This window comes from Arctopsyche grandis, chromosome 1 (genome assembly GCF_051622035.1).
Source record: "Arctopsyche grandis isolate Sample6627 chromosome 1, ASM5162203v2, whole genome shotgun sequence".
Classification (NCBI taxonomy): Eukaryota; Metazoa; Arthropoda; class Insecta; order Trichoptera; family Hydropsychidae; genus Arctopsyche; species Arctopsyche grandis.
The window spans coordinates 33,706,876-33,732,303 of record NC_135355.1 but is presented as its reverse complement, the minus strand read 5'-3'; the positions used below and the strand labels follow the sequence as shown (position 1 = coordinate 33,732,303).

General features: G+C 33.5%; 3 protein-coding genes across 10 annotated transcripts; 2 read left to right on the top strand and 1 right to left on the bottom strand.

Moving 5' to 3' along the window:
• The first annotated feature begins 213 nt into the window (after positions 1 to 213).
• LOC143922364 (chymotrypsin-2-like) lies at positions 214 to 2,348 on the top strand. 2 transcript variants are annotated; one of them, XM_077445591.1, is made up of 5 exons: positions 214 to 350; positions 1,279 to 1,462; positions 1,536 to 1,782; positions 1,875 to 2,015; positions 2,094 to 2,348. In XM_077445591.1, the coding sequence occupies exons 1-5, from the start codon at positions 299 to 301 to the stop codon at positions 2,232 to 2,234; spliced, it is 765 nt and encodes a 254-aa protein (XP_077301717.1). In that variant the 5' UTR covers positions 214 to 298; the 3' UTR covers positions 2,235 to 2,348. The 2 variants fall into 2 exon arrangements, with proteins under 2 accessions (XP_077301717.1, XP_077301725.1); XM_077445599.1 differs by having other exon boundaries at positions 256 to 350; positions 1,294 to 1,462; positions 2,094 to 2,342.
• Positions 2,349 to 5,010: 2,662 nt separating this feature from the next.
• LOC143917617 (chymotrypsin-1-like) lies at positions 5,011 to 7,259 on the top strand. The gene is made up of 5 exons (XM_077439196.1): positions 5,011 to 5,062; positions 5,131 to 5,293; positions 5,376 to 5,622; positions 5,697 to 5,843; positions 7,119 to 7,259. The coding sequence occupies exons 1-5, from the start codon at positions 5,011 to 5,013 to the stop codon at positions 7,257 to 7,259; spliced, it is 750 nt and encodes a 249-aa protein (XP_077295322.1).
• Positions 7,260 to 7,262: 3 nt separating this feature from the next.
• sw (cytoplasmic dynein 1 intermediate chain short wing) lies at positions 7,263 to 24,661 on the bottom strand. 7 transcript variants are annotated; one of them, XM_077436989.1, is made up of 16 exons: positions 24,469 to 24,614; positions 21,996 to 22,114; positions 20,380 to 20,558; positions 20,178 to 20,305; positions 16,923 to 16,985; positions 13,809 to 13,829; positions 12,679 to 12,726; positions 11,175 to 11,390; positions 9,799 to 9,955; positions 9,458 to 9,712; positions 9,259 to 9,376; positions 8,936 to 9,167; positions 8,698 to 8,858; positions 8,484 to 8,624; positions 7,961 to 8,086; positions 7,263 to 7,889 (listed from the first exon to the last, which is right to left on the bottom strand). In XM_077436989.1, exons 2-16 carry the CDS (start codon positions 22,107 to 22,109, stop codon positions 7,722 to 7,724), a joined length of 2,127 nt encoding a protein of 708 aa, XP_077293115.1. In that variant the 5' UTR covers positions 22,110 to 22,114; positions 24,469 to 24,614; the 3' UTR covers positions 7,263 to 7,721. The 7 variants fall into 7 exon arrangements, with proteins under 7 accessions (XP_077293115.1, XP_077293131.1, XP_077293125.1 ...); XM_077437005.1 differs by lacking the exon at positions 16,923 to 16,985 and having other exon boundaries at positions 11,175 to 11,351; positions 24,469 to 24,650; XM_077436999.1 differs by lacking the exon at positions 12,679 to 12,726 and having other exon boundaries at positions 16,923 to 16,955.
• Between the last annotated feature and the right edge of the window lie 767 nt (positions 24,662 to 25,428).

Genomic DNA, 25,428 nt, shown 5'->3' with positions numbered 1-25,428 from the left:
AATCGCGCGATTTAAAAAACACATATACCTCCGAATCTCAAGCCAATCAACATTTTTGATTACCAGATTCGTGTTCACTGGGCATAGATCTATAAGAAAAGTCATATCTCGTTTCTGAAACAAAAAAAAAGTCGTAATTTGTCGAACAGTGTTATCACCTAAGATAAAAATATACTTTCTTGAAACAAAATAAATCGATTGTGATTTATCTTTAGTACCTACCTTGAGATTCTTAAGATTCTTAAGATTTAAACTGAAATAAATAGATCTTCCAAATTTAACGGAGGTATTGTTCAACATGTTCAAAGCAACGGTCTTCTTTGTGCTCGCACTTTTCAGTGCTATTCACGGTAAGCATTATCTTATAAATTTGGATGCGGCTATTTGTATATACAGTATCGACGAATTATTGGCTATTTGTACATAGAGTATCGACGAATTATTGGCTATTTGTACATACAGTATCGACGAATTATTGGCTATTTGTACATACAGTATCGACGAATTTTTGGCTATTTGTACATACAGTATCAACGAATTATTGATAAATAAATATGTACTTTGCTAAGATTTAATTTTTCCTTTGCTAAGATTTTTTTTTTTCAGATGAAATATTCGTTGTGTGTCCGTCCATTGGCAATTTCAACAATTAACAACTGGCATTATTTTTTAAAACTTAAGTGTAAATCACCAAACATAGGATTTTTATTGTTTTTTATTCGTTTTTGATCTTTTATGAAACAAATAAACTTGATTTATTATTGTATGTAATATTTGATTTCTAAATTTACTCCTAAGCATATAAACTCAAAAAAATTTACTCCTAAGCATATAAAACCAAAATATCAAGTCAAGAAAAAGTTTCATATGTACTGTACCTACAAATAGTCAATAATTCGTCCACAATTTCCTGTAATATTATGGCAGCAGTGCAAAGAAGCATCAAATAAGTGAGATCGAATCGAATCTTAGTCTAAAATACGGTTTTTGAACAGTTTTGCTGACTTTTAAAAGGTTTATACCAAACGTTACTTACGCTGTCAAATGTTGCGCTTTTATGTTATATGAAACGGCCAAAGGAAAAGTTTCTTAAGCGACTTTAAATTTCTAATCTTATAATTTATTAATCTTCAACCCTAATTCTTATAATCTTCTTATGTACTATGTACTGTATGTACAAATAGCCAATAATTCGTCGATACCGTATGTACAAATAGTCACATCCTATAAATTTTACGTCTGGAAAGTATACTTTTCAAACTTATAACCATAAGATAGTTTTAACTGTTACAGGTTTACCCGTGGAGTCCGAATGGGACTGGAGAGTGGTCGGTGGATCCAATGCAGGTAATGGAGCTGTTCCATATCAAGTATCCCTTCGCTCGTCATCCAATTCCCATTTCTGTGGTGGTTCCATCATCTCACCAAGGACCATTTTGACTGCTGCTCACTGTTTGAATGGGTAATTGTTATTAAATCATAAGTTACTATATTATTTTTACATAATAATTTTAATAAGACTTTGCTTCTATTAGGCGTACAGCATCAAACACTGTCGTTGTGGTTGGAACAAATACATTGAATGCTGGAGGCACCACATATCAAGCCACATCTCTCAAAATTAAAGAAGACTATATTCCTGCATTTATCATTAATGATATTGGATTAGTAATTCTCAGTCAAGATATCGAATTTGGTGATAAAGTAAAAGCAATTGAACTAGGACGAGACTACACTGATGGAGGAGCTACTGTTGTACTTTCTGGATGGGGAACTACATCTGTAACAATTTTATATTATAGACTCGTATTATATTTTAACTACATATGTATATACATATATGTACTTATGTTTTATTTTTTATATTTTTATAGTACCCAGGAACGGCTCCTAATGATCTTCAAATCATCAGTCTTTTGACTCAAACCTACGAACAATGTAAGTCAGCGCATTCGAGACTAGTTGTTGAATCTCAAATATGTACTCTGACCAAGGCTGGAGAAGGTGCTTGCCACGTAAGTATCAGTTATTTGTTGAATTTATTATATTGTGGAATATTTCCTGGATTGAAATGTAATGTAATGGTTTTTCAGGGAGATTCTGGTGGTCCCCTGACAGCTGGTGGAAAAGTTGTGGGCATCGTATCATGGGGCATGCCTTGTGCAATAGGATACCCAGATGTCTTCACCCGAGTTAGTTCGTTCACAGCTTGGATCGATTCAAATAAAGCTTAAGAATCTACACTGTTTTTTCAGTGTAACATAACTTACCTTGAAAATATTCATACATACATATGTACATATGTATGTATTTGTGATTTAATAAAAATTATAAGTAACTTAATTGCCACTTTTTGTATACATCCTCCTCATTCCTCAAACACATACAAACATTTTAACATCCAGGATTGAAAAATATTTATTAAATTATCAGTAGTTTTAGGAGCTATTCTCAACATGAATACTAAATATAAAAATAAAATTTTACATGAACGGTACTTGCCGTTCTATAAATAATCTCAGTTTATATTTTAACTTCATCAAAATAACAGAGCAACCTTTTTGGGCTGTTCAAAAAATTGCTCGATTGAAGAATGACAAAAATTAAATAATAGTTACGTATTTTATTATTCATACAAAAATATAATTAAAAAATAACAGCTGATCAGAAAAATATAAGAAGCTTTTCAAATCATGAAGCAAGAGATGAAACTATAATTTACCAACGAAGTGAGACAAGGGCGGAGCTCCCCCAGTTAGGTTTTTATACCCTAATCCTGATAATTGGCAAGATATCTGCATAAGTGATACTTCAAAAGAAAGAACAATAAGCAGGCATGTTTTTGAAAAGATTTGATCTGTTGACTTAAATTTAGTTTTTTTAATTACAAAAAAAAATCAGTTTTCTCCTACCTGGCAAAATTTTGAAAACTTGTCGTGTCTAGTATTTTTTTGTTGAGACAGATGCTTATATTTGCTTTTATTAGATTGAATAAACAATAGAAAAACAAAAAACAAAAAAATATATTCACATATCACTTTTAACTTGACTAGCAACTGTTGAGATTTTGGTGTAATTTTTCTAAAAATCGTCCTCTTGGGGTCTTGCATTTATCTTCAGAACACCTTGTATAAAATTAATCCTTTGATCGGTGACTGAAGAGACTGCATGAATGACATTTTGCCACTTTTTTCAAATTAGAAAATCATTCCATCACTATATTCCAGGATGATTTTCAGAACGTACTTTTTTCATGCATTTTTATTTCAAAATAACTACATATATACGTATTTATTATTTAAATCGAATTCTTAAGTGAATATCCATATAAAAGGAATAAACAAATTGAAGATTCTTCCTGGGCAAACTGAATAAAAAATTTATATACAGTGTTAGAGAAAAATGATATTACCACTTGTACAACAAATTTAACAACGTTTGCTTTAAAATATTTTACTTTATATGCATAGAAATATAAAAAATGCGCATTTTTATTTAAATAAACCTTTGATAATTTTACTATTATTTACTGAATTGACTTTTTGTTTAAAAAGGTGATGTTGATGCGATGGTGTTCCAACTACTATTTATGTATTGCAGTATTGATTGGCAATAAGTCCTTCATTAAGTCACTCAAACAGATCTAGCACGACTTCTAGTTCCGGACACACTATTTCAATTAATAAGTGAAACATAAAAGAGGTTTGTAAAAACGAATTTCATTTATGATTTATTTTTTCAATCAATTTGACCTACGATAACAACTTTGTTTTGAATGACAGGATAGAACAGTGAGCCCATGATAAGATATTTATCAATATATATATATATATATATATATATATATATATATATATATATATATATATATATATATATATATATATATATATATATATATATATATATATATATTTGAACTTAAACTTTTATTTCCTTTGCTTTATTTATGGACCTGTGCAGTGGTTTAAATCCATCATTCACTTTTTAAGAATATTCTTACCAAAAGGATACTAAAAAACTGTTGCATGCTCAATTATGTCGGTAAAATCTATAATGTACATACATATACAGAATATCTTTTTAATACATTCAACCAATCATTCATAAATGACTTAATTTCATTCAATATGCAATTAGTTTCACAAAGGACATGTTAAATTTCTTGTTTGTAATATTTCATATTTACATACCTGTTCGAGATATAGTTAAACAAAAAAATAAGTTAGAGGCGTTCGCGAGAAATTTTAATAGTTCTGCAAGTCCTTCAAAACCAAAAATTATGAAAATGTCAACATAAGAAGATTGAATACAACTAAACTCATATGGTTTAATCAAAAACGAGCAGAAGGAATACCAAATGTTGTACGGAAACAGCCAAGTTTTTCCATGAGAAATTAGGATTAGAAGACAACTTCAGTGCTTCTTCTGGCTGGTTGACTAGATTTTATTTATATTTTTACAACACTAGTACTAACTACTAACGGCCACTTATCTGCTATAAGCGTTTTTCTTAATAAATAATGAGTATTAAAATTATGAAACAAAAAATTGTGTTGTAAATGTGATATTATATTCGAAACCAAGTCAAAATTTGATGATTCGGATTATCTATGTTTTTCAATTATACATCACCTTCCTCCCCAGCATTAGCTCGGATAATCGAGAGTGTACTGTATATTGAAATTATGACTGATCTTTATAACAGATTATCAAACAAATATTATATGGAATGCGTTCATTTAAACAAAAAGGAAATGCTGTTGAACTGCAATTTCAAGGTGAAATGGACCAAAATTAAGGTAGTCTTATCATAATATATTAAAATTATTACTGATCTTTTGAACAGATTATCAAACAAATATTATGTGGAATGCATTGATTTAAACAAAAAGGAAATGCCGTTGAACTGCAATTTCAAGGTGAACCGGGCCAAAGTTAAAGGTGAATCTGATTGTAAAAACAAATAAATAGACAAGAGCTGAAAATCTCCACTTATAATCTTTCAAAATGTTGAAGAATATTTGTTACATTGCTATTTTTCTTTTGGCTACGTGTCACGGTAATATAAAAAAATAAAAACACTTTTTAACAATCCATTATTTTTATTGAATTGTAATTCAATTTTAGGAAAACCTTTCAAATTGAATGAGCGCATAATTGGAGGATCTGATGCACCAAATGGTTCGGCACCATACCTAGCCACACTGCGCTACAATACCAATGAGCATTTTTGCGGTGGATCCATCATCACACCTCACACCATATTGACAGCATCTCACTGCATATTCGGGTACATGTGTATTCTTTATTAAACAAATCAATCATCTTTCTAATGTTCCAATCAGTGTTTCAAATACTTACGATTATTTCAGCTTAGCAGCTTTCAGAACATTTGCAGTTGTTGGCACGAACACTTTAGATGCAGGCGGAATCCGATACCAAGTCTCCAGCTTTCGAATTCATCCCGCGTTTGATCCAAACAAACTTACCAACGATGTCGGTTTAGTCATCATCGATGCAGAGATCGTATTCAATGACAGAGTGCATCCGATTGAAATGTACACCGAAGAATTAGGACACGGATTGCCCGTCACGTTGAACGGTTGGGGAAGCGTAGAGGTAAGTTACGGAAACCCCTCATCATTTATTTGAATAAATTGTACAAGTTTTAAATATATTTTTTATATACATAGTTTTTGCAAGGCAACTCGAATGATCTTCAAACCATTGATTTACAAACAATATCGATGGAGATGTGTTATGAATATTTGAATTGGATATTCCCAATTCTTGAAAGCCAGATTTGTACACTCACCGTAGACAGAGAAGGCGCCTGCTTTGTAAGTGTATATTTTTACTATAAATATATGTATTTACGTACATACCTTTTGAAATGTGGATAATATCAAAAAAAATCGTGACAAGAATTCACTTGGAAAAATGATTAAACATTGTCATTTTATTCGCATAAAACTTAATTTGAAAGGTTTTCATTTTTAAATAATATACATAAGTGTCGTATTAAAAATAAGTGATAGTGAAAGGTTTATTCAATAAGATTAAATAAAATATTTAGTGCTTGTAACGTGACGTTCTCCCAGCCGTCCCATCAGGGTAACATTAGCCCTTATTTCGGGTGGCCACACTCAGTGCCATCCTGCCGCGGGAAAGGAGACAAGACCTGTCTCATTCATTCGCATTTCGGTCGTCCACAGGTACAGGCGTACCCCCCCCTCGATCTCTCCCGAGCCGTTTCCCTCGCGAACGAGCCCAGAGATCAGCCATCTTGTTGAAGAACCGCGGGACGGTTGAGTGTATCATCACTCCCTCCCCTGAGTTCCAACAGTTCGTCACCTGTATCTCCACGCAGCTTCCTAACCTCGTGCCGGTTAACCTTTCCGTGGTAGCCAAGCGCTCTAGGAAGCCTTAGAAGCATCAGCCGCTGGAAGACCGACCTGGTGACCCGAGAGCCAGCTTCACGACAGCTGTGCGGCAGCTATAGACGAGACGAGGATTATAATCAGGAACTTCACCACAACTATAAGACATCCCAGGTTAGCCATTCTGTTCCATTTGACCCCCACCACAGAACGAACGCACCTGGAAGAACGAACAAACGTATCCCTGTCACCAATTTTGCAAGACTGGGAGATGATGATGACGATATATGTAATGTCGGGAAAATCGACTTTCCCGGTTGAATTGAATGAAGCAGCAACAATATTGAGGTGCACTGCAGTCAACTAGTTGTTTTGCTCGATGAATTGGAAAGAGGAATATCTACATATGACGAAGCTACTGTAGCGGCTTCCGCAGTGTAAGAGGCGTAGCAAGGGTTGTTGCACAGTATTTTCAACCCATATTTTGTGTATAATCATTATGTGTAATGATGGTACTTGGTAAAAGTTTGATCATAGGTGTCGCTTTGGGCAACCTGTAGTATCTGCTGTGGTCGGGGCTAATATATAATGGGCAAATAAATATGTAGAAACTTTTTCAGTGTTAAAGTTTTGAAAAAATATTCTAATACTGTATGTTTTTGTTTTTAATAAATACATATATGCACTATTAATCGTTAAAATGCAATGTGTATATTATTAAATCTTAATTTACAGGGAGATTCTGGAAGTTCGCTGCTATTTCAAGGAAGAGTTGCAGGAATTGTATCTTGGGGAGTGCCGTGTGGTGTAGGTTATCCGGATGTATATACAAGAACGAATTCATTCATACCGTGGATAGAAGAAAATAAAGTATAATATGTATTAATACTAAAATTTATTATTAAAAAAAAAAACAATATTTTAAAGTAATTATATTTTTAAGTGCATGACTTGTATATTGTTCTATTGTCTAGATTAAACTGAAGCTGCTTTATAAATACCATAACGTTAAATAAAAACTACGTTTATAAATACTTTTTAGATGACAAATTATTTGATATTATAAATACACATAAAGCATACACCACTAAACATCTACAAACTTGCATAAGTATTAACTTATGTTGTATAAATACGTATCACATTTTCAGTTTAACAGTGTTAGCAAAGATCTTTCCATAGCGCTTCCGAGTAACAAATAAATATACATATAATTATATTTGTAAAGATATTATATATGCGAAAATTCTCTACCACAATGTAAATTGTGTTGTTAGATGTTGTACTAAAAAGCGAGGGTAAGTATTACTTTTCTCATCTGAAATAAATGCATTGCTTTTAGCGTAACGGATTCGACGTCAAAGATGACATGCTCGAAAGAGAGCTCGGACCGGAGGTAGCCGACAGGTTAAGTTTATCCATTTCATCGTCGGCTTGATTATTTTTCAATTCTTGCATCGTATATACAAACTTATTCCAATCATCATGTCGAGGTGTGGCTAAATGCTGAAAGTTAAAAAAAATCAAATAAATACACAATTAAAAGCAAACAAACATACAGATGCTAATTTCAATACCTCGGCTACATCGTACACCCAAATCTTTCCAGTGTCATCACCGACTGTAATATGCTGACCGTTCGGAGTCCAACTAGCTCTATTGAGAGCTACACCACCGTCAACTTGAACACTTGCAGCTGGCACCTAAAAAAAATAAAAATATTATAACGTAGGAACACGAGAGAGATTATCCGCTGTCTAAGTGCATTCGAGGAACAATGGAGACCTCCGAATTGGCCTCAGTAAGTGCCCGCTAGAATTACCAGAACCCGGGCGAGAGCGCGAGACTCACATAAACCTGTACGTGCCTAAACAATACATACGTAAATGGATCAGGGAAGCTGTGGTGAGCAACTTGTCCTTTATAAGGAGGTACATACGCTATATCACATTATTCTGGAGCGAGCTCTGGTTAGGTGTGGACCTCCTGAATCATTCAATAAATGCTGTGAAGCGACTTTGGCCATTCATTTAGATCCTGAACCCACCCCTACACAACAATATAATACTAATTTAAAACCAAAACATTTATATTACAAACCTCTGTATCTTGATTGAGATTCCACAGATCGAGGCGACCGGATCCGTCGACGCAAGCGAATAGAGCTGGATGAACTGGTGACCAGCAAACATCTAGTACATAATCGCCACTGTCTTCGAAAGAATATAACGGTTTATTTTCCTAAAAACAAAAACATATACATATATACAACACACGTGTGACTATTTTCAAAGCATTCAGTAAAATTACACACTTTAAGACTCCACAATTTCAATGTCCAATCCATTGAAGATGTAAGGAATAGGTGTGAAAATTCGATTCCACCAGGTGCGGAATGACATGAAATACCGGTAACTGGACCAGCGTGAGCGTCGAAAGACTCCGTCACTCCGGCTCTTGTACCGTGTCGACAACCTAAAATGGTTTCAATAAAAAACATATTTTAAACAATCTTGAAATGAAACAATTTTCGAAAATTTTGCATTCAGTACCTGAATATACACTTCCTTCTTCGCTTCCGAGAACAAAATTATTAACATCGCACTGTGGGAATGCCATACATGTGACGGCTATCGCTTTGCTCTGTCTATGCTGTAATTCGAGGGTTTCTTGAGGTTGTGACAGCATATCTAAAGACCAGGAGCACAATCTACCGTCGGTCGATACGGATATTAAATTGTGAGCGTTTTGAGTTCCGACAACATTGAGACAATAGACTGGATGCTGAAAGATAAATACAACATGTAGAAAGAATATACATAAATACATTATACCTATTAGTTTTTCTGGATGTAGTGATTTGAACAATAATTACAGTATGAGCTTGTGACGAAAGCGGCGTCCTTTGAACGGGTGTCCGTTTCTGAACTCGATTATCCCACAGCACTATTTGACCGGAATAAGTCCCACCGAGTATTAAATTGGGATGAAACCTAAAAAAAAAAAACATTCATTAAATCACAACACAACACTTAACACCATCTAAACAAACATTCATATAACATATATTCTACCTAGCAAAAGTAGCACTCATCACAGGCGACTGGCAATGGAAGACGTCTTCTGGGGTAGATTTCTTGAATTTGGTATTCCAAACAAGACATACACCGTCAGGATCGTGCGGGGCATCCTCGCTATTGTGGTAACTAGCTAACAATAATTCCGGATGATGTGCACTCCAGTCCAAAGATGTGGCACAGCGTCCACGCGACCAACGCTCGCAAAAGAAAGTGCGATTCAGCGACAAACGAGCATCACCTTTATCGTCCCTGAAATGATTATACACGCATATGTAGATTCGAAAGCCCGAACTATATATTATACAAGATACTTTTATGTATAAATTTGGACTAACCGAGCATCGTCGGTATCTTCACCGCCGATATAGTCGGCGTATATATCTATAGATTCGGCGAGGGCTCTTTCCATTACTTTTCCAGCTCGCGAAACAAACTTTTGGAAGTCGGCCGAGAGTACTATCATTTGCTTTTCATCTTCACTCAGTTCTCTGACTGCAATTTTTATAAAAACAAATGTATTGATGTTATATGACTGCAATCCAGTTCTGCACGTTAACAGCTCAGCACAGCACTGCACGGAGAAGACTATTTCTATTCATACTATACAGCACCGCCTTTTGTCAGCACGTTCATAATTGTTTTGGACGAGTGCAAGGCAAAATCGGCTTACATATACATTACAGAGCGTGACAATATGGCGCAATATTGTCAGTATTGTCACAATATAACGTTTCCGAAAACATACATATGCGCATAACAGCATTTTCAATAACACGGGTGCACTCGCCACAATGACGTCAAGTCGTGCGTAAATATTTCCACTGTGACCAATGAAAACCGGTTTTGATTGATACGTTGTGGTGACGTTTACTGCTGTATAATATGAATAGATCGTGTCAGCCACAGCTGTTATGAGTACGCCACGGACATACTACGGAACATATGAATGTTTCCATATAGAACGTACTATAGAATATTTTTCATAATGCTGTTTACGTGTAGTTGCCGTTCTGTCGGGTGCTGGATAATATAAATAGACCTTTAAGGTCTATTAATTTATTTAGGTCAGCACTGCACGTCAACAGCTCGGCACAACGGTGCACGGAAAAGACTACTTCTATTCATACTATACAGCAGCGTATTTTCAGACAAGTTTTGGCCTAGTGCAAGATAAAATCGACTTACATATACATACATTACAGAGCTTGCTTGCTATATTGCTTGCGTCATAGAATATTGTTTGACGTTTCTGAAAATATTCATATGTTCAAGGCAGTACTTTCATGTTTGATACGTAACATGTACTGCTGTAGAGTGGCGGCTCGTGAGAATTCATAAAGAGGGAGCTACAGAGATTAATCGGGCTGTAGTAGATTGTTGACCATACCGGTGATCAAATGCAGACAAAAATATCATGCATATGTACTATACTGGGAGATCTGCAGCCCTGCAACCCATATGGACTGCAAAAATAGCATGTATTTGTACTATACTGGGAGGCTGTAGCCCCCGCAGCCCATATTGACGAGCCACCACTGCTGCTGTATAATATGAATGGATGGTGTCGGTTACTGCTGTTACATATACGCCAAGTACATATTACGGAATACTATAGAATGTACTAAAGAATATTTTTCGTACTGCTGTTTACGTGCAGTTGTTCTGCTAATGTAAATTAAATTTTATAACGAGTGTTTTATAAGTTTCATACCTTCTTTCTTTTCTTCCTCTTTCTTAAGCTCTTTTTCCATCTGAGTGACAGCAGGTTGTACTTCTTTGACTTGAGGAAGACCGTGCGGCAGAATCCCAGGTGGTAGCCGAGAGTGGAAGCCGCCTCCGCCGCCGGCGCCTCCTCCGGGACCGTCAAGACTATGCTCCTCCTCCTCACCTTGGTTCCGCACCCCGCCAATATCGTCGAACGTTAAGACTGAGGTGGTGAATAAGATGGCCCCATACGAAACAAGTATACCTAACTATCCTATTCATGACCTATCGCTATTCAAAAGCTCAACTATGTATATTTGATTTAAATATATGTATGTATATACTTTAGTAATGTAAAACATGCTATGTTCAATGTTCAAGTAATCGAAAAAAAAAATCAAACTTTTAATATATCATAGATTCTTTTCATTTAACCAACATTCTACACCCAAAAAAAAAACAAAAATTTTTAATCATATACAAAACTAAAGACAATGAGCTTTCGCTAACCTACATATGTAACTTCATATCTAAATAAGCTAAACTAACTGAATTGAACTCTTATTTTTTTTTAAATAAATAAAATATAAATAAAAAAACGACGTACTATTTAGAGCAAGCATTGATCAAAATAATAACAAAAAAAAAAAAAAATAACGCTACCTGACACTAATAAAATTGTGCATAAATAAAGCCAAATCATATTGCATGAATGTTTACTTAAACGGGAATATAAGGTGGGAGTAAGATTTAAATAAAAAAAAATAATAATAAGAGGAAAACTTAAAAGTAATATAAAAAAAAAGTATAGAGATTTGAAAAAATAGGAATAACCAATGAAAAGATATTAAAACTAAAAAAATCGTTAAATTAGCACTAAACAATCTTTAGAAGCAGTTACCAAATCATAACAAGGTGCACATATAAATAAATAAAAATTGTGCGCAAAAAAATGAATAATAATCAATTACCGACAACTTCCTGAGCTCTCCACATGATTGTGGATACAAATTTGTGTATGTATAATATAAAAAAAAAATGTATCAGCATACGTGTGTGCGTATACACTCACATACACATACACAACAATTAATACTAAATTTATAATGTACGCAGGCACTAAAGCAAAGGATAAATAAAAACAAGCAAAATCTACAATACGTAAAAGTTTCGATATACAACTAAATGACATGCTCCTAGAGTTATCTTTAAATATTTCACGACATATTTAAAATATGTTTAATATATCTGCAGTATCAGTTCGACCAAATATAATTAATCAGACGAGTGAGAATACTTTTCAATGATTATCAAACAGACTTTAAATTTTAGTAAAAAAAATTGTAATCGATCCAACTGTACTGCACATGACGCGTTTTTATTCTAATATATATATTTTTTTTTAATCAATTCTATTCATGAAAACAAAAATTCTCATGCATTAATATTGATTTGTTAAAAATGGTGGTGAGAAGCCCAAATGATGGGAATGTGTCAATATAAAGACCTACCTGTGAACTCGTCTTCCCACTCTAAACCCGGGTTTAAATTGTACTCATCTTGAAAAGGGAGAGGAAAAATAAAATCAAGTAAGTATGATGTCAACATACATATAAATTACATATATATACGCAAATTCCATTTCAGACTCGATTTACAATGATTCCCAGTTTCATTTCAATTCAAAAATTTAAATCTAATCATATTTATTTTAAATACAAAATCTTTTTCTTTCAAGTATAATATATGAAGATATAAAATATATAGAAATAAGTAAAGACTAATGCATTTTTGTGCACATTACTGTTCAAATTTGTGATATATTATAGTACATTTATATAAAAAATTTTATATAATGTATAATTTATTGAGAGATATGTGCAGAGCGGGATTGGAAAAGGTAGTGAGGAGAAAGTTAGAAAGAACCAAAGTCCCTCAAAAGTTACCCTGCGCCATTCCATAAACAAGAACTTGAAAAGCAAAGGAAATGATGTATGTACACAATCAATTTTATAACAATATATATATAATACATATTACAAATCACCAGAAAAACCCATATTCAATTCTTTTGTCAATGAAATAATTACTTTAATTAAATTAAGAATTCAACAAACTATGAAGAGAAATTTGTATTGAAAAAAACTGAAGCGAAATTCAGTTATTTTTACGAATTTTTATTATTTATTATTATCATTGACAAAATAAGACAAATGTTCGATGTTAGTGATGTACATTATGAAATGTTAGTTTTTACACTGAGAATATCAATTTACACCAATGGAAGTGAAAAAATAGGAAAAAAATGAATGATCATGTCGACGAAACAACAGTATAGAGCGGGTGGAGAACTCTGGAAGGATTGCTTCGGTTTTTCAGTATTTTCTCAACCCCTAGCCTATTAGTGAAATACATACACTGTATATGTACATATGTTAACAAAAAAAAAAAAAAAAAAAAAAAACAACCGCTGAGACGATTCTATAACGTCACACAAGGAATAGAAGAGATGAAGGATTGATAATATCCTGGGATCGTGTTGTCGATGACAGGTCTGAATGGCTTTATGCACTTATTATTAACAATTAAGCAATGACTGTATTAAAGGCTAATTGATTAACACAAAGTACAAACAACTTACCGTAGTAGTCTGTTGCGTGAGCTAGAGGAAATGAAAGGAAAAACAAAACTTAGATAAATTTGAAGAAATGTCAAAATATATGTATGTATGTAATATATGTATATTAAAAATTACAGATAATTTATTTTTTTAATTTGACCATTTCAATTTCAACTAAAAATACTGTCAATCAAAAAATTCAATCACCCAATCGACGATAGATCTATGTATGTATATATGTAAATAAAAATTAATATTTGCAATAAAAGACAATGCTGTAGATAAAAATTGTAGTATAAGTAGTACAAATCATTTTTCCAGGGCCGTAGCGTAGGGGGGGGGGGTAGATGACCCCAGGCGCAAAACTGGGGAGGGCAGATGAACCCCGGGCGCAAGATTAGGGGTGGGTACATGAATCCGGGCGAAAGACTGGGGGGGCAGGTGACGCTGAGTGCAAGATTGTTAAGGGGGGCAGATAAAACCAGGCGAAAGACTGGGGGGGCAGGTGACGCTGAGTGCAAGATTGTTAAGGGGGGCAGATAAAACCAGGCGAAAGACTGGGGGGGCAGGTGACGCTGAGTGCAAGATTGTTAAGGGGGGCAGATAAACCCAGGCGAAAGACTGGGGGGGGGGCAAAACGTAGTAATATTCCACACTATGCATAATAATATGCTTAAGTTTACTTGAAACGTTGTCAATATCTATGAATTTTCAATTTTTTTAAATTTATCATTTAAACTAAAAATAGCTTTACATATGTACGTATATAATATATATATGCAATATCACTTTTAGTGACTTTTCGAACTCATTATATTCGATTATTGCTGCCATGAAAATCTGTCGAAAATTTTACTTAATTGACGTATTCAAAAATAATCAGAGGGGTGGGGGGGGGCAATGAAAATTTTTGCCCTAGCTACGGCTCTGTATTTTCCAATTGTATGGTATAGTATTTCAGGATTGTTATGACAAGGAATGGTGACAAACGAAGATTTATATATATATAATATATACATGTAAACGTAATATCTAATATATCGTTTCAAAAGAGACTTTGTATGTATGTATGTATGTATGTATGTAAGGTTTAAAGTTTTGTTGGGAGCATCTAAAAACAAATCAAATTTTCTATGACGACGACATCGATATCGTCGAATATTATTTTTTTCGATTCAAATAAATTTAATAAAAAAACAAATTAATGTTTCCTATTAGATTGTTTTGCCATGTTTAAGCTGTTTATATTACAAATACCGAGCGAAGCCGGGTAAAACAACTAGTACATTATATGTATTATCGTGTGTATATATAATATTGACTTGTGGATTTGATTTAAATTTTCAGCGCGATGACAACTTTACATTTGTTTGAAGTATGAAAAATAAATTAAATGATGAATATTAAAATTTAATATTTCCGTGTTTAAAAACTAAAGTATGCGATCTACCTTTACGCTTCTACTTTCATATGCGATCTCACTGTCTATGTAAGTTCTCGCGTGTGACACTGAGACTGAATAATACCGACCCTAAGAACTTAACTTAACCTAACCTATCCTGACCCTTAAATAAATAGGTGTTGGCTTTTAAGATATATATATTTTTTTAGTTTTATTTCATCAATATTTTCACAAAAAAAAAAAACGTATCTTAGCAGCCAACACCTATTTATTTAAGGGTCAGGATAGATTAGGTTAAGTTAAGGTTGGCCCTATTCAGATAGTCAGGATAGATTAGGTTAAGTTAAGATTTGGTTAAGAGATATGTATGTATCTGCTGATGATATTTTGATAGAAATGCTTCGACAACATTATAGGGCGGAAAAAACAAAAATTGTAATAAACATTTCGTTGCTACGATACAAATAGAAAATAATAGTCGACTGCGATTCAAAGGTAGATCGCATGCTAAGGTAGACCGCATGCTAAAGTAGCATCTAATTTCCTTTGATTTTTTCCTCTTTTTTAAATACTTGAATTGCATCAGATACTTTGCTTCCCAGTAAATCGAAATTATGATTTATAATCAATTCTTATATAAACTACACATTATGTATATTTACAAAAGTATATATGTATGTAATAATTATATGAAAAGGAAGAAATTTTAACAATACCTAGAAACATTTTTTGTACAAAAACAGTTATTGTTCTATGACAGTAAAAAGGTCTATTCACACTATCTAGCACTGCACGGCACAGCAGTGCACGAAAACGACTACTTCTATTCATACTATACAGCAGCACACATCAAGACATGCTTTGGCCGAGTGCAAGGCAAAATCGGCTTACATATACATTACAGAGCGCGACTATACGGCGCAATATGACTTGCGTCTTATCATCGAATCAAAATATGACGTTTCCAAAAATATTCAAATGCATATAACAGCACTTTCGATAGTACGGGTGCACTCGCCAATATGATATAACTTCATGCGCGAATACTTCCACAGTGGCCAAATTAAACCGGTTCTACTTGATACGTTTCGGTGACGAGTACTGCTGGATAATATGAATAGATCGCGTCGACTACTGCTGTTACGTCAACAACGTACTAAATAATATTTTTCGTGCAGTTGCCGGTGTCTGTGCTGTGCCGGTGTGAATAGACCTTAATTGTGCATTTATTTTCATGTTTTCAACTTACTATAAATATTTACACACGAAACATGCACATGCAGGAAGAATCGATTGATCACAATCCTTCGATTTGAGACTAAATATGTACTATAAAACAATAATGATATATTTTTTGAAATTAAAATCGAATTCATTTCTTATTTCAATATTTGTAAGTGAGATAATAAAGTGCTCAATTTTTTCATTCAATTTAAATTTTGCGACTGGACTTGTGCTGAAGCATAAATATAATAATCAAAATCATCAAACACTATAAAAATTCGACAAGGCAAAGTATGAACTGTACAACCGAGATGATATGCGAGGAAAAATGAACAGATTTACAGAATTTACGCTCTTAAATAAAATATCCAAGTGTGTCTATAAGCCAATAAGAGAATACGATAAAAAAAAATCAACAGATTTGACAAATATAGCGTTTTGGAAAAGTGAATCCTCAATAAAGTGCAAAGGTGATACACAATAGTGCACAATATGTATTGATTTTATACCTTTCCGGGGACGCCACCAATCCTCCATGTATCCTGCAAGTGGTGAGGCATTGGAAGAGCAGCCTTTGGTTAGGGTAGCATAAAAACATCAACACACACAATCGCCCAAATCCAAAATTTACTTTACAATTAATAAACTAATCATAACTAGGAGTTATTTAAATCAATATACACACAATATGTTAATAATAAAGTAGATTTGATTTGGGCGATAGTTGATATATCAATGAAAATGCAAAATAGCTTTCATCGACAGTGTTGAATATAATTATGACCGACACAGAAATATCATAGTCAAAATAGAATGGCAATTTTTTATATTGAAATACATATGATATTATAAATCTAATTGAATATATGTACTATGCACGATTTATACAATTTTGAAGGACACTTTTTATTTGATTTTGCTGAAAATACAGCTCGGAATTTAATAAGATCAAATATACCGGTTCAGGTCCAAATATATTCTAATTGCGATGAGATTTGCATTTGCGAATTACACATTTGCGAATCACGTTTTTTACTTACCGGAGCGGAGACTTATCAATCTTTTCTAAGTTTGGCCCATTGAGTTCGAATATGACAATGATTTTTATTGGTTTCCTCTCTTTATTTTTATATTTCACTAGGTTTAAAAGTATTAACCGTTTGCCCGCGGCCGTCTTCTATGGAAGCTTTGCGCGACAAGTCTGTAGCGCGGCTGTCTTTCATAGAATTTCTGAACTTTGCACGGGATTTTGAGCCTTATTTGCGCCTATTTCAACTGTTTTAAGGTTCAAAATTGGTTAAATACATTACTGAGAGTTGAATGCTATCTATTCAATTTGCTTAAAATGAATATATACCAGTCAAAATTAGTTTTTTGCGGAACCATACTGAAACCTCGTTTATGTGACGTCACGTCTGTTGAACAATGGCGACGATACGTCTCAATTGTATGAAGAATGATTATGAGATAATTAAGCCAAAACTACGAGATATATAATGTATTTTATTGTTTAAAATAATACTTTGTGTTAATTAACATATCTGGTTACTTGAGTAAATAATAAAATCTGTATTTAAGGTCGAAAACTCGATTGCCAAATTCGCGAAAAAGGTGCCGCGTACAGGGACTGTTTGCTATATTTATTGCCGCGGGCAAAGGGGTCATTACGTTATCTACGATCACTCCGTAGTGCTACTTATGATTTCGATGTTTGTAATGTTAACCCAAACCAAGCTAGAATGATTATTGCAGATTTATTTTTTAATATATAATGACTGCGACTTTGAACTGCGAATTTTTATTACTTTTTCTAATTATTTTACTTACTCTTATGTGTTGTTTTATTTTTTAAATTATTTTGCATAAATATTGAATTATAATCCTTTTTTGATTATTATTATAATTTTGATCAACATAATTATTTTTTTTTACTGCTATCATTAGTTCTATTGTTATCAATATTATTATTATTATATATAGTTATTATTAGTTATTCTTTTTTTTTTGCTATTTTTATTAATATCTAAATTTTTTACAAAACTCTTACAATCAGGTTTCTTTTTTTTATATATACATACACACATACATATATGTGAACATTTTTATAAATGGTTTATCTTTTAAATAATTATATATTATTATTATTTATATTTTATTATTATTTATAAATATATAATATTATAATTATATTTTATTATTATTTATATTTTATTAAAACTGTAAATTTTCTAAAATAAATAAGTATTGGTATTAATACTTACCAAAATAAATAATATTGGTATTAAGTAACTAATTCAAGCGGTAAATGATTTAAAATTGAGTTATATTCGAATTCAGTGGGTCGAATTTAGTATAGATTGAATAGTCTCCGTTCCGTTGATTGTTTTTGTTACTCAGTTGCTGATAAATGATTGTTCGACTTCAAAAATGCCGAAAAGTGTCCCCCCCCATCATGTCGTAATTCAGAAAAACTGAGTCGGTGTTTTATTATCAGAATTGGCAAGTATTAAGCTTAATTTAATTCACATATTAAACTTTGTGAAGTAAACTGTTACTATCGAGCAAATTATAAAATTGCATTCCATTTTGAATTTGATATTTCAACAATCACCCTTCGTTATACAATTAAGTTATGATTAATTACAAATACATCATTTTTAAACGTTATAAAATGTATATATACATTGTCATTGAAACTTCTGTTCATTTCAGATATAAATATTTTATAACAGAGAAAATATTATTTTTTTCCCAAATGTTAAATACAACATTCGAAGACCTATGTATTACGAATAAATAAATGTTAATAATACACAAACCCATCATAGAGAATATTGTAAACAATCATTAGTATTTATACTACAAAACCATAATTATCTACGATTGTTTATTTTATCGACTAATGAAAAAAAAAGCAAAAGAAAGAAATAAATAAGAATATTAAAAACATGCAATCAAAAGAAATTGTAAACGTCTAAATGAATTTCGACAAAACGAAAATTGTTATTTGATACTGGGAAATCACGGTAAAAAAGTAAAATATTAAACTATATGTAAACCTTATGAAAAAGTGCTCAAAAAGGAAGGCTCGTTGTTCAGATTAAATTCAATGTTATAATTGAAATAACTGCCACTTTGTAAAAATTGAGAGAAAATACAGAAGACTACCACAATAATATTTGCACTTTCAAGGTCAAGAAAGTTTAAAAAAAAACTGTTCTGCGATGATTCTTAAGTCACATTAAATCTTTTGCACCGTTTTAACTTGTTCCATTCGGAGGCAAAGTTTACATTGGAGCAAAAGTTTAAGCAAATCAAGTACCAAAACAAACAAGACATGTATTTCTACAAAAAAGATCCAATAAAAAAGAACCTTTTTTATTGAACAATATAAGTTTGCTTTCGTATTATTCACAAAAGATTCATTAAAATCCTGTTAAAATACTACTCACATAGTTTGGACCCTTCTTGCACAACTACATCCAATCAAACTTAATCCTTAAACAAGCTATCACCCTGAGTGTGAATATTATTCTACGAAAGCAAGTAATTTTGAATAAAACAAAAAAATTTTTTAAATTTTGAAGATAGCCAATAAATTCACACAGAAATTACCGTGCCTTTTGGCCAAAACACGCAAAATTATAAAATCGAAAGGAATAAAAAAAAAAAAATGCAAAATGAAATTCAAATGAAATCAAATAAGCTAAAATAATAAATAAATAAAAACTGTGTATATTTCAAACGAATAAAATTATGCTCACCGTCCCGGTCATGTCCGCTAGCGTTTGCAGTTTGAGTTTGTTTTGTGTATGTTACGGATTCCTTCGGCGCTATGTTCGTAGACTGAACCGACACAACGCTCAGCAGTGGCATGACGCGTCTTGCAACCCTGAAAGAGCAATCCGACTGTCAACATTCCCCCAGTTTAGCGACGAAATCGATCGACCGATCGTTTCACCGTACCCTTGCTGGGAAACTTGCAGACTGGTGTCGGGCGAGGCAGTGGCCGGAGGAGTGGGAGTCAGGGAAGCCAACGACGACAAAGATGAGAGAACTTCGTGAACGGGAGCCACTCCGAGGGACGACAGCATCTCGTCCAAATCCCTTCGACTTTCACCTCCGACACCGCCAGCGGCTCGTAACTATCAATATATATTGAACAATGATAATTTATGAAAGTCTACATAAATGCGATTTAGCCCTTTGAGTGCTGACGTCTTTTCTGTTGAAAGCCCGCCACGCTGAAAATTTCGCCAACATTTCCAACTAGAATTATTTAGAAATCCAATAGAAAGCAGGTATAAAAATTGTAGCTCATCCGAACAAACCCAAGATAACTACCGCCGAGGATTTCGAGTTTTGTAAAGGTGTGTTTAGACTCTCTAATATATCTTGGAACAATATAAAATAAACAAAAGAAGTCTATTAATGAATGTATTTCTCCAAAACTAGTTCCATCTTCTTCATTGTTGGTAACCGTTTGCCCGCGGCCGTCTTCTATGGAAGCTTTGGGCGACAAGTCTGTAGCGCGGCTGTCTTCCATAGAATTTCTGAACTTTGCACGGGATTTTGAGCCTTATATGCGCCTACTTCAACTGTTTTAAGGTTCAAAATTGGTTGAATATATTACTGAGAGTTGAATGCCATCTATTCAATTTGTTGAAATGAATATATATACCAGTCAAAAAATTAGTTTTTTGTGGAACCATACTGAAACCTCGTTTATGTGACGTCACGTCTTCATACAATTATGAAGAATGATTATTTGACAATTAATCCAAAACTACGAGATATATTATGTATTTTATTGTTTAAAATAATACTTTATGTGTTAATATTAACATATTTGGTTACTTGAGTAAATATTAAAATCTGTATTTAACCTTTCCACCGCGTACGACTACTATACATGTCCTAGCGAACATGCCCTCAGCGCGCGAGACACGCATAGATGTCTTGGAAGTTCCAACCTGTATAAGAGCCGTCTATTGTGTTAAAATTTTATAACTTGGTTGAAAATATTACTAAATGTATACTTAACCAAATTCAATAGATGGCAGTAGTCAAAAAAATAAATATAGGTTGTAAAATTAAAAAAAATATTACAAGCTATATTTATAGTCGAAAACGCGATAGCAAAATCCGAAAAAAGCAGCCGCGTACAGGGCATGTTCGCTAAATTTGGTGACGCGGGCAAAGGGTTAAGGTCGAAAACTCGATTGCCAAATTCGCGAAAAAGGTGCCGAGTACAGGCCTTGTTCGCCATATTTATTGCCGCGGGCAAAGTGTTAAAATGTAATGCTCACAATCTAAAATACTCAGCACCTAAGGATTTCCATCAGCAATTCTACTATGGTTATAAATTCAAAAGTTCCAGTATAAACCAGTCTTTATAAACATTGACACGGATTACACGACCCATGTTTGATGCATTTTTTTTTAAATGCTACCTGGAAAGGCTTAGCGGTTAGTATTCTTGTTTATTTTATCAACGCCCATGGACTCGTTGGCAAAACACCGATCGGCGTTGGTCAGCATTCAAAGGGTTAATAATAAAATATATTTGAATATGTATATACAGTTGCTTCCTCCACATCCTTTTGTTCCTTTTCACGCCGTCTACGGTCCTTTTCTTCTCGGAGCGCTTGAAGCTTCGCCTTCTTGCGCTCCAACTCGGCCTTTCGATCGGACATCTTTGCTGAAAAACAATAAAATTCCTAATAAAAATGTGTACTAAAAAAATATGGGCTAAATTTGCTATTAATCATCATCATCATCATTTACAGCCAATTGCCATCATTGCTAAATGGAGGCCTCTCTAACACGCTTCCATGAGTCTCTGTTTTGCGCAATTCTCATACTTCGAATTTCATCTACACATCTTCCTCGAACCCTTTTACAATCTCCCAGGTACTATTCGAGTAATTATTTCGTCCATTTATTGCCAATCTCTTTACTCTCTCCATTATATCACCTACCCATGTATTCCGTTTACTATCTCGTTAATCTCGTTATGCTGAAAAAACATCGTTCCATACTTATTTTCATACAACCCTGTGGTACGCGGTACATGTTTTTTTCCAGATAATTTTGCACATGTAAAAAAAACCACCAAAAATACGCCCATCACAACCGGAAACCACGAGTATCTCATATGCTGCACTTTTCAGTGTATTTTTACCATTATAAGGCTTTCTGCATGAAATTTTTGCTTTAACTATGTGGTATTACCTTCGGAATGAATTCATTCTTTAATGCTTGTAAATTGGTTTTTAAAATTTTATTGCTATTATGCTGTATACACTAATATTATAATAAGATAAATACTAACGAGATAAATAATGTATAAAATAGACAATCATCATTGTATCAGTAGCTATTTGAATAAGGTGACCAGATGTATTGAAAAGTATCCTGAATTGGACACAAACCGTTTTCAAACACATGTTTTGGATGTTAGTGCAAAATAGTGCGTATTGCATTTTTGTTAAGAGTAGATACTTTTAAGTCAAGTAGATATTTTTTATTTTTATTTTTATTGTCACAAATCAATACACACTCGCCATTACAGATTTGCTACAATGCGACGGGTGTACGTTAACGAAATACAGAATACATAAACAATCAGAAATCAGAAATACAGTAATACATACATATACAATCAGAATATATAGCATATAACAATTAATCAGAAATAATAATCATAGTGACATCTATGGATAATTTTTAGAATTTTTTTGTATACAATTTTTGTACATACAATAAATACGAAATTATAGAGATGTCGATAGAGATATCTATAGATTTCAGATTACTGTGTATAATTATTACAAATTATACACAGGCAGATTTTGTGACAACAGGATTAGATCTAATACCAATTTTCAGGAACCGTTTCAGCAATGATCAGATAAAATTGGCAAACTCTGATAGAGAAACGATCGATTTGGAGTCACAAAACCCCCAAATCTAACCAGCAGTGGCGAGGACTCGAACCTTTGACCTCAGTGATGCTAAATATATACGCTACCACTAAGCCAAACTGCTGGCTATGTACTTTTAAGTCAGTAATGCAAGTCAGATGGAATTTTTCTGAATCCTGAAAAGAGTTTTTAAATAATATGTCATGTAGTGAAAGTTTATTAATGAAATTCAATCCGTTTTTAATTGGGCAAGTTAAATAATATTTATTATTAATATTACCATTTTTACTAATAGTAATAATTAGCAGTATAAATAAAATAAATAAAAAAATAAAAATATTCAGTGCATTGCGTCTAATAATATAATATATTGCCTTAATAATACAATTGGGTTCAATATATATCTTATTAATCATTTTATACATCAACATAAAGAAGTTTTAGTCCTATAGCATGTTTTTGACTATTTTTGTATTAAAAAATAACTGACAACCATCGACATACAAACGCACATAGGTAAGGCCAACAGGCGACTGCATGACTCAATAGCCACGCGCCAAAAGCGACGAAAACAATAGCTATCTCTTTCTCTCGCATTGATTCATCGATCAACAAGAATAAGCAAGCGAGCAGTCAAAAATATGACTTATCACTACCGCCTTTAAATCATACTTTAGAACGTAGAAATGTATAAATGTATTTTTTCGCGATGTACCCCTTTTGTAAATCATACAAAATCTATTAAAATAAATTTCTTGTAGTTCATTCTAGGAATACAAGAAATATAGGGTGTATAGCTTTGAAAACCACATAGTTATTACGAAAAACGTAAAAATTGGGGCACTTGCATACCCCACTTCAAATATAAAAATATAACACTCTATTAACGAACAGTAACCTTTCAAAGTGGGTGGGTTATTTTACATGCGAATTTTTTGTGCAATATCGAAGGAAATAAAATCGCCACGATGTGATGTTGTTTGGTAGCATTGATTTTTTCGAGTTATTACACGTTCGATGATCACAATTCCAAGCCGAAGTATGACAACCTGTAAGGGGATCATCGGATGACACATGTGTAGCGTCGCAATGCCGAGAGCCAAAGTATGAGAGTTTCGCAAATTCTTACCGAGATGTATTTTGCCGTTCGGTATTTACAATTCGCAGTCGGTTATTTGAAAGGCCACACCCAAGTGACGAGAGCGAGCTGAATAACGGGATCCGAGAGCTGACGGACCGCAACGATCGCTCTCTGCAGCTGAACTGCACTACACTGACACGAACACCACTACCACCACACACGATGCCAATGGTGAAACGTCATTCGCATTCAACACTGCTGGTAACCGCACCGTGCGAAACATGCTTTGCATTGATTTCTGCGAGAATGCTACGTCGCCATTTACGCGAATGCTTAGATTAGGCTTGTTTAATCTTTTCGGGCTACTCGTTGTGCTTTATTCAAGTATTCCTACACGTCTATTTTCTATTTTTTCGTTTGCTCAATTCTGAGTGTCGTGATCATTGATATAGAATAACCTAGATGAACCTTACAATACATTTTTGGTCGGAGATCTTGTCACCACTTACTGAGGGGAGCGGGGGGTTTAACTAGCGGGGAAGTTGGGATTGCCCAAAAGTGGTAGGCATTGGTACGCAATCAGTTTATGCACCTTTTACATGCACTGAAGTTTTATTTTATTTATAACTTTATTTTATTGGACATTTTTTGTTATTTATTTTATGTTACTATAATAAAACCATTGTAGGAATCTCGTCACCGTCATCAAAACATCTACTGCGACGGAGAATACATTTCTCACGCTCAACCATTGACGTCATCTCAAGTCGAAGAACACCTGCAGCCATTAAACTAAATCGAGTGGAACGACGCCAAACATTCAAGCATATTCCGCCCCAACAAGCCAAGCAGAACGACACGAAATCGAAGAACACCTGCAGCCATTAAACTAAATCGAGTGGAACGACGCCAAACATTCGAGAAACGTCCACCCTAATCGACAAACCACATTCCTCGCACACATAAACACCACCTGCGACGAGTCACGTGGATCCCCAAAAACAATAT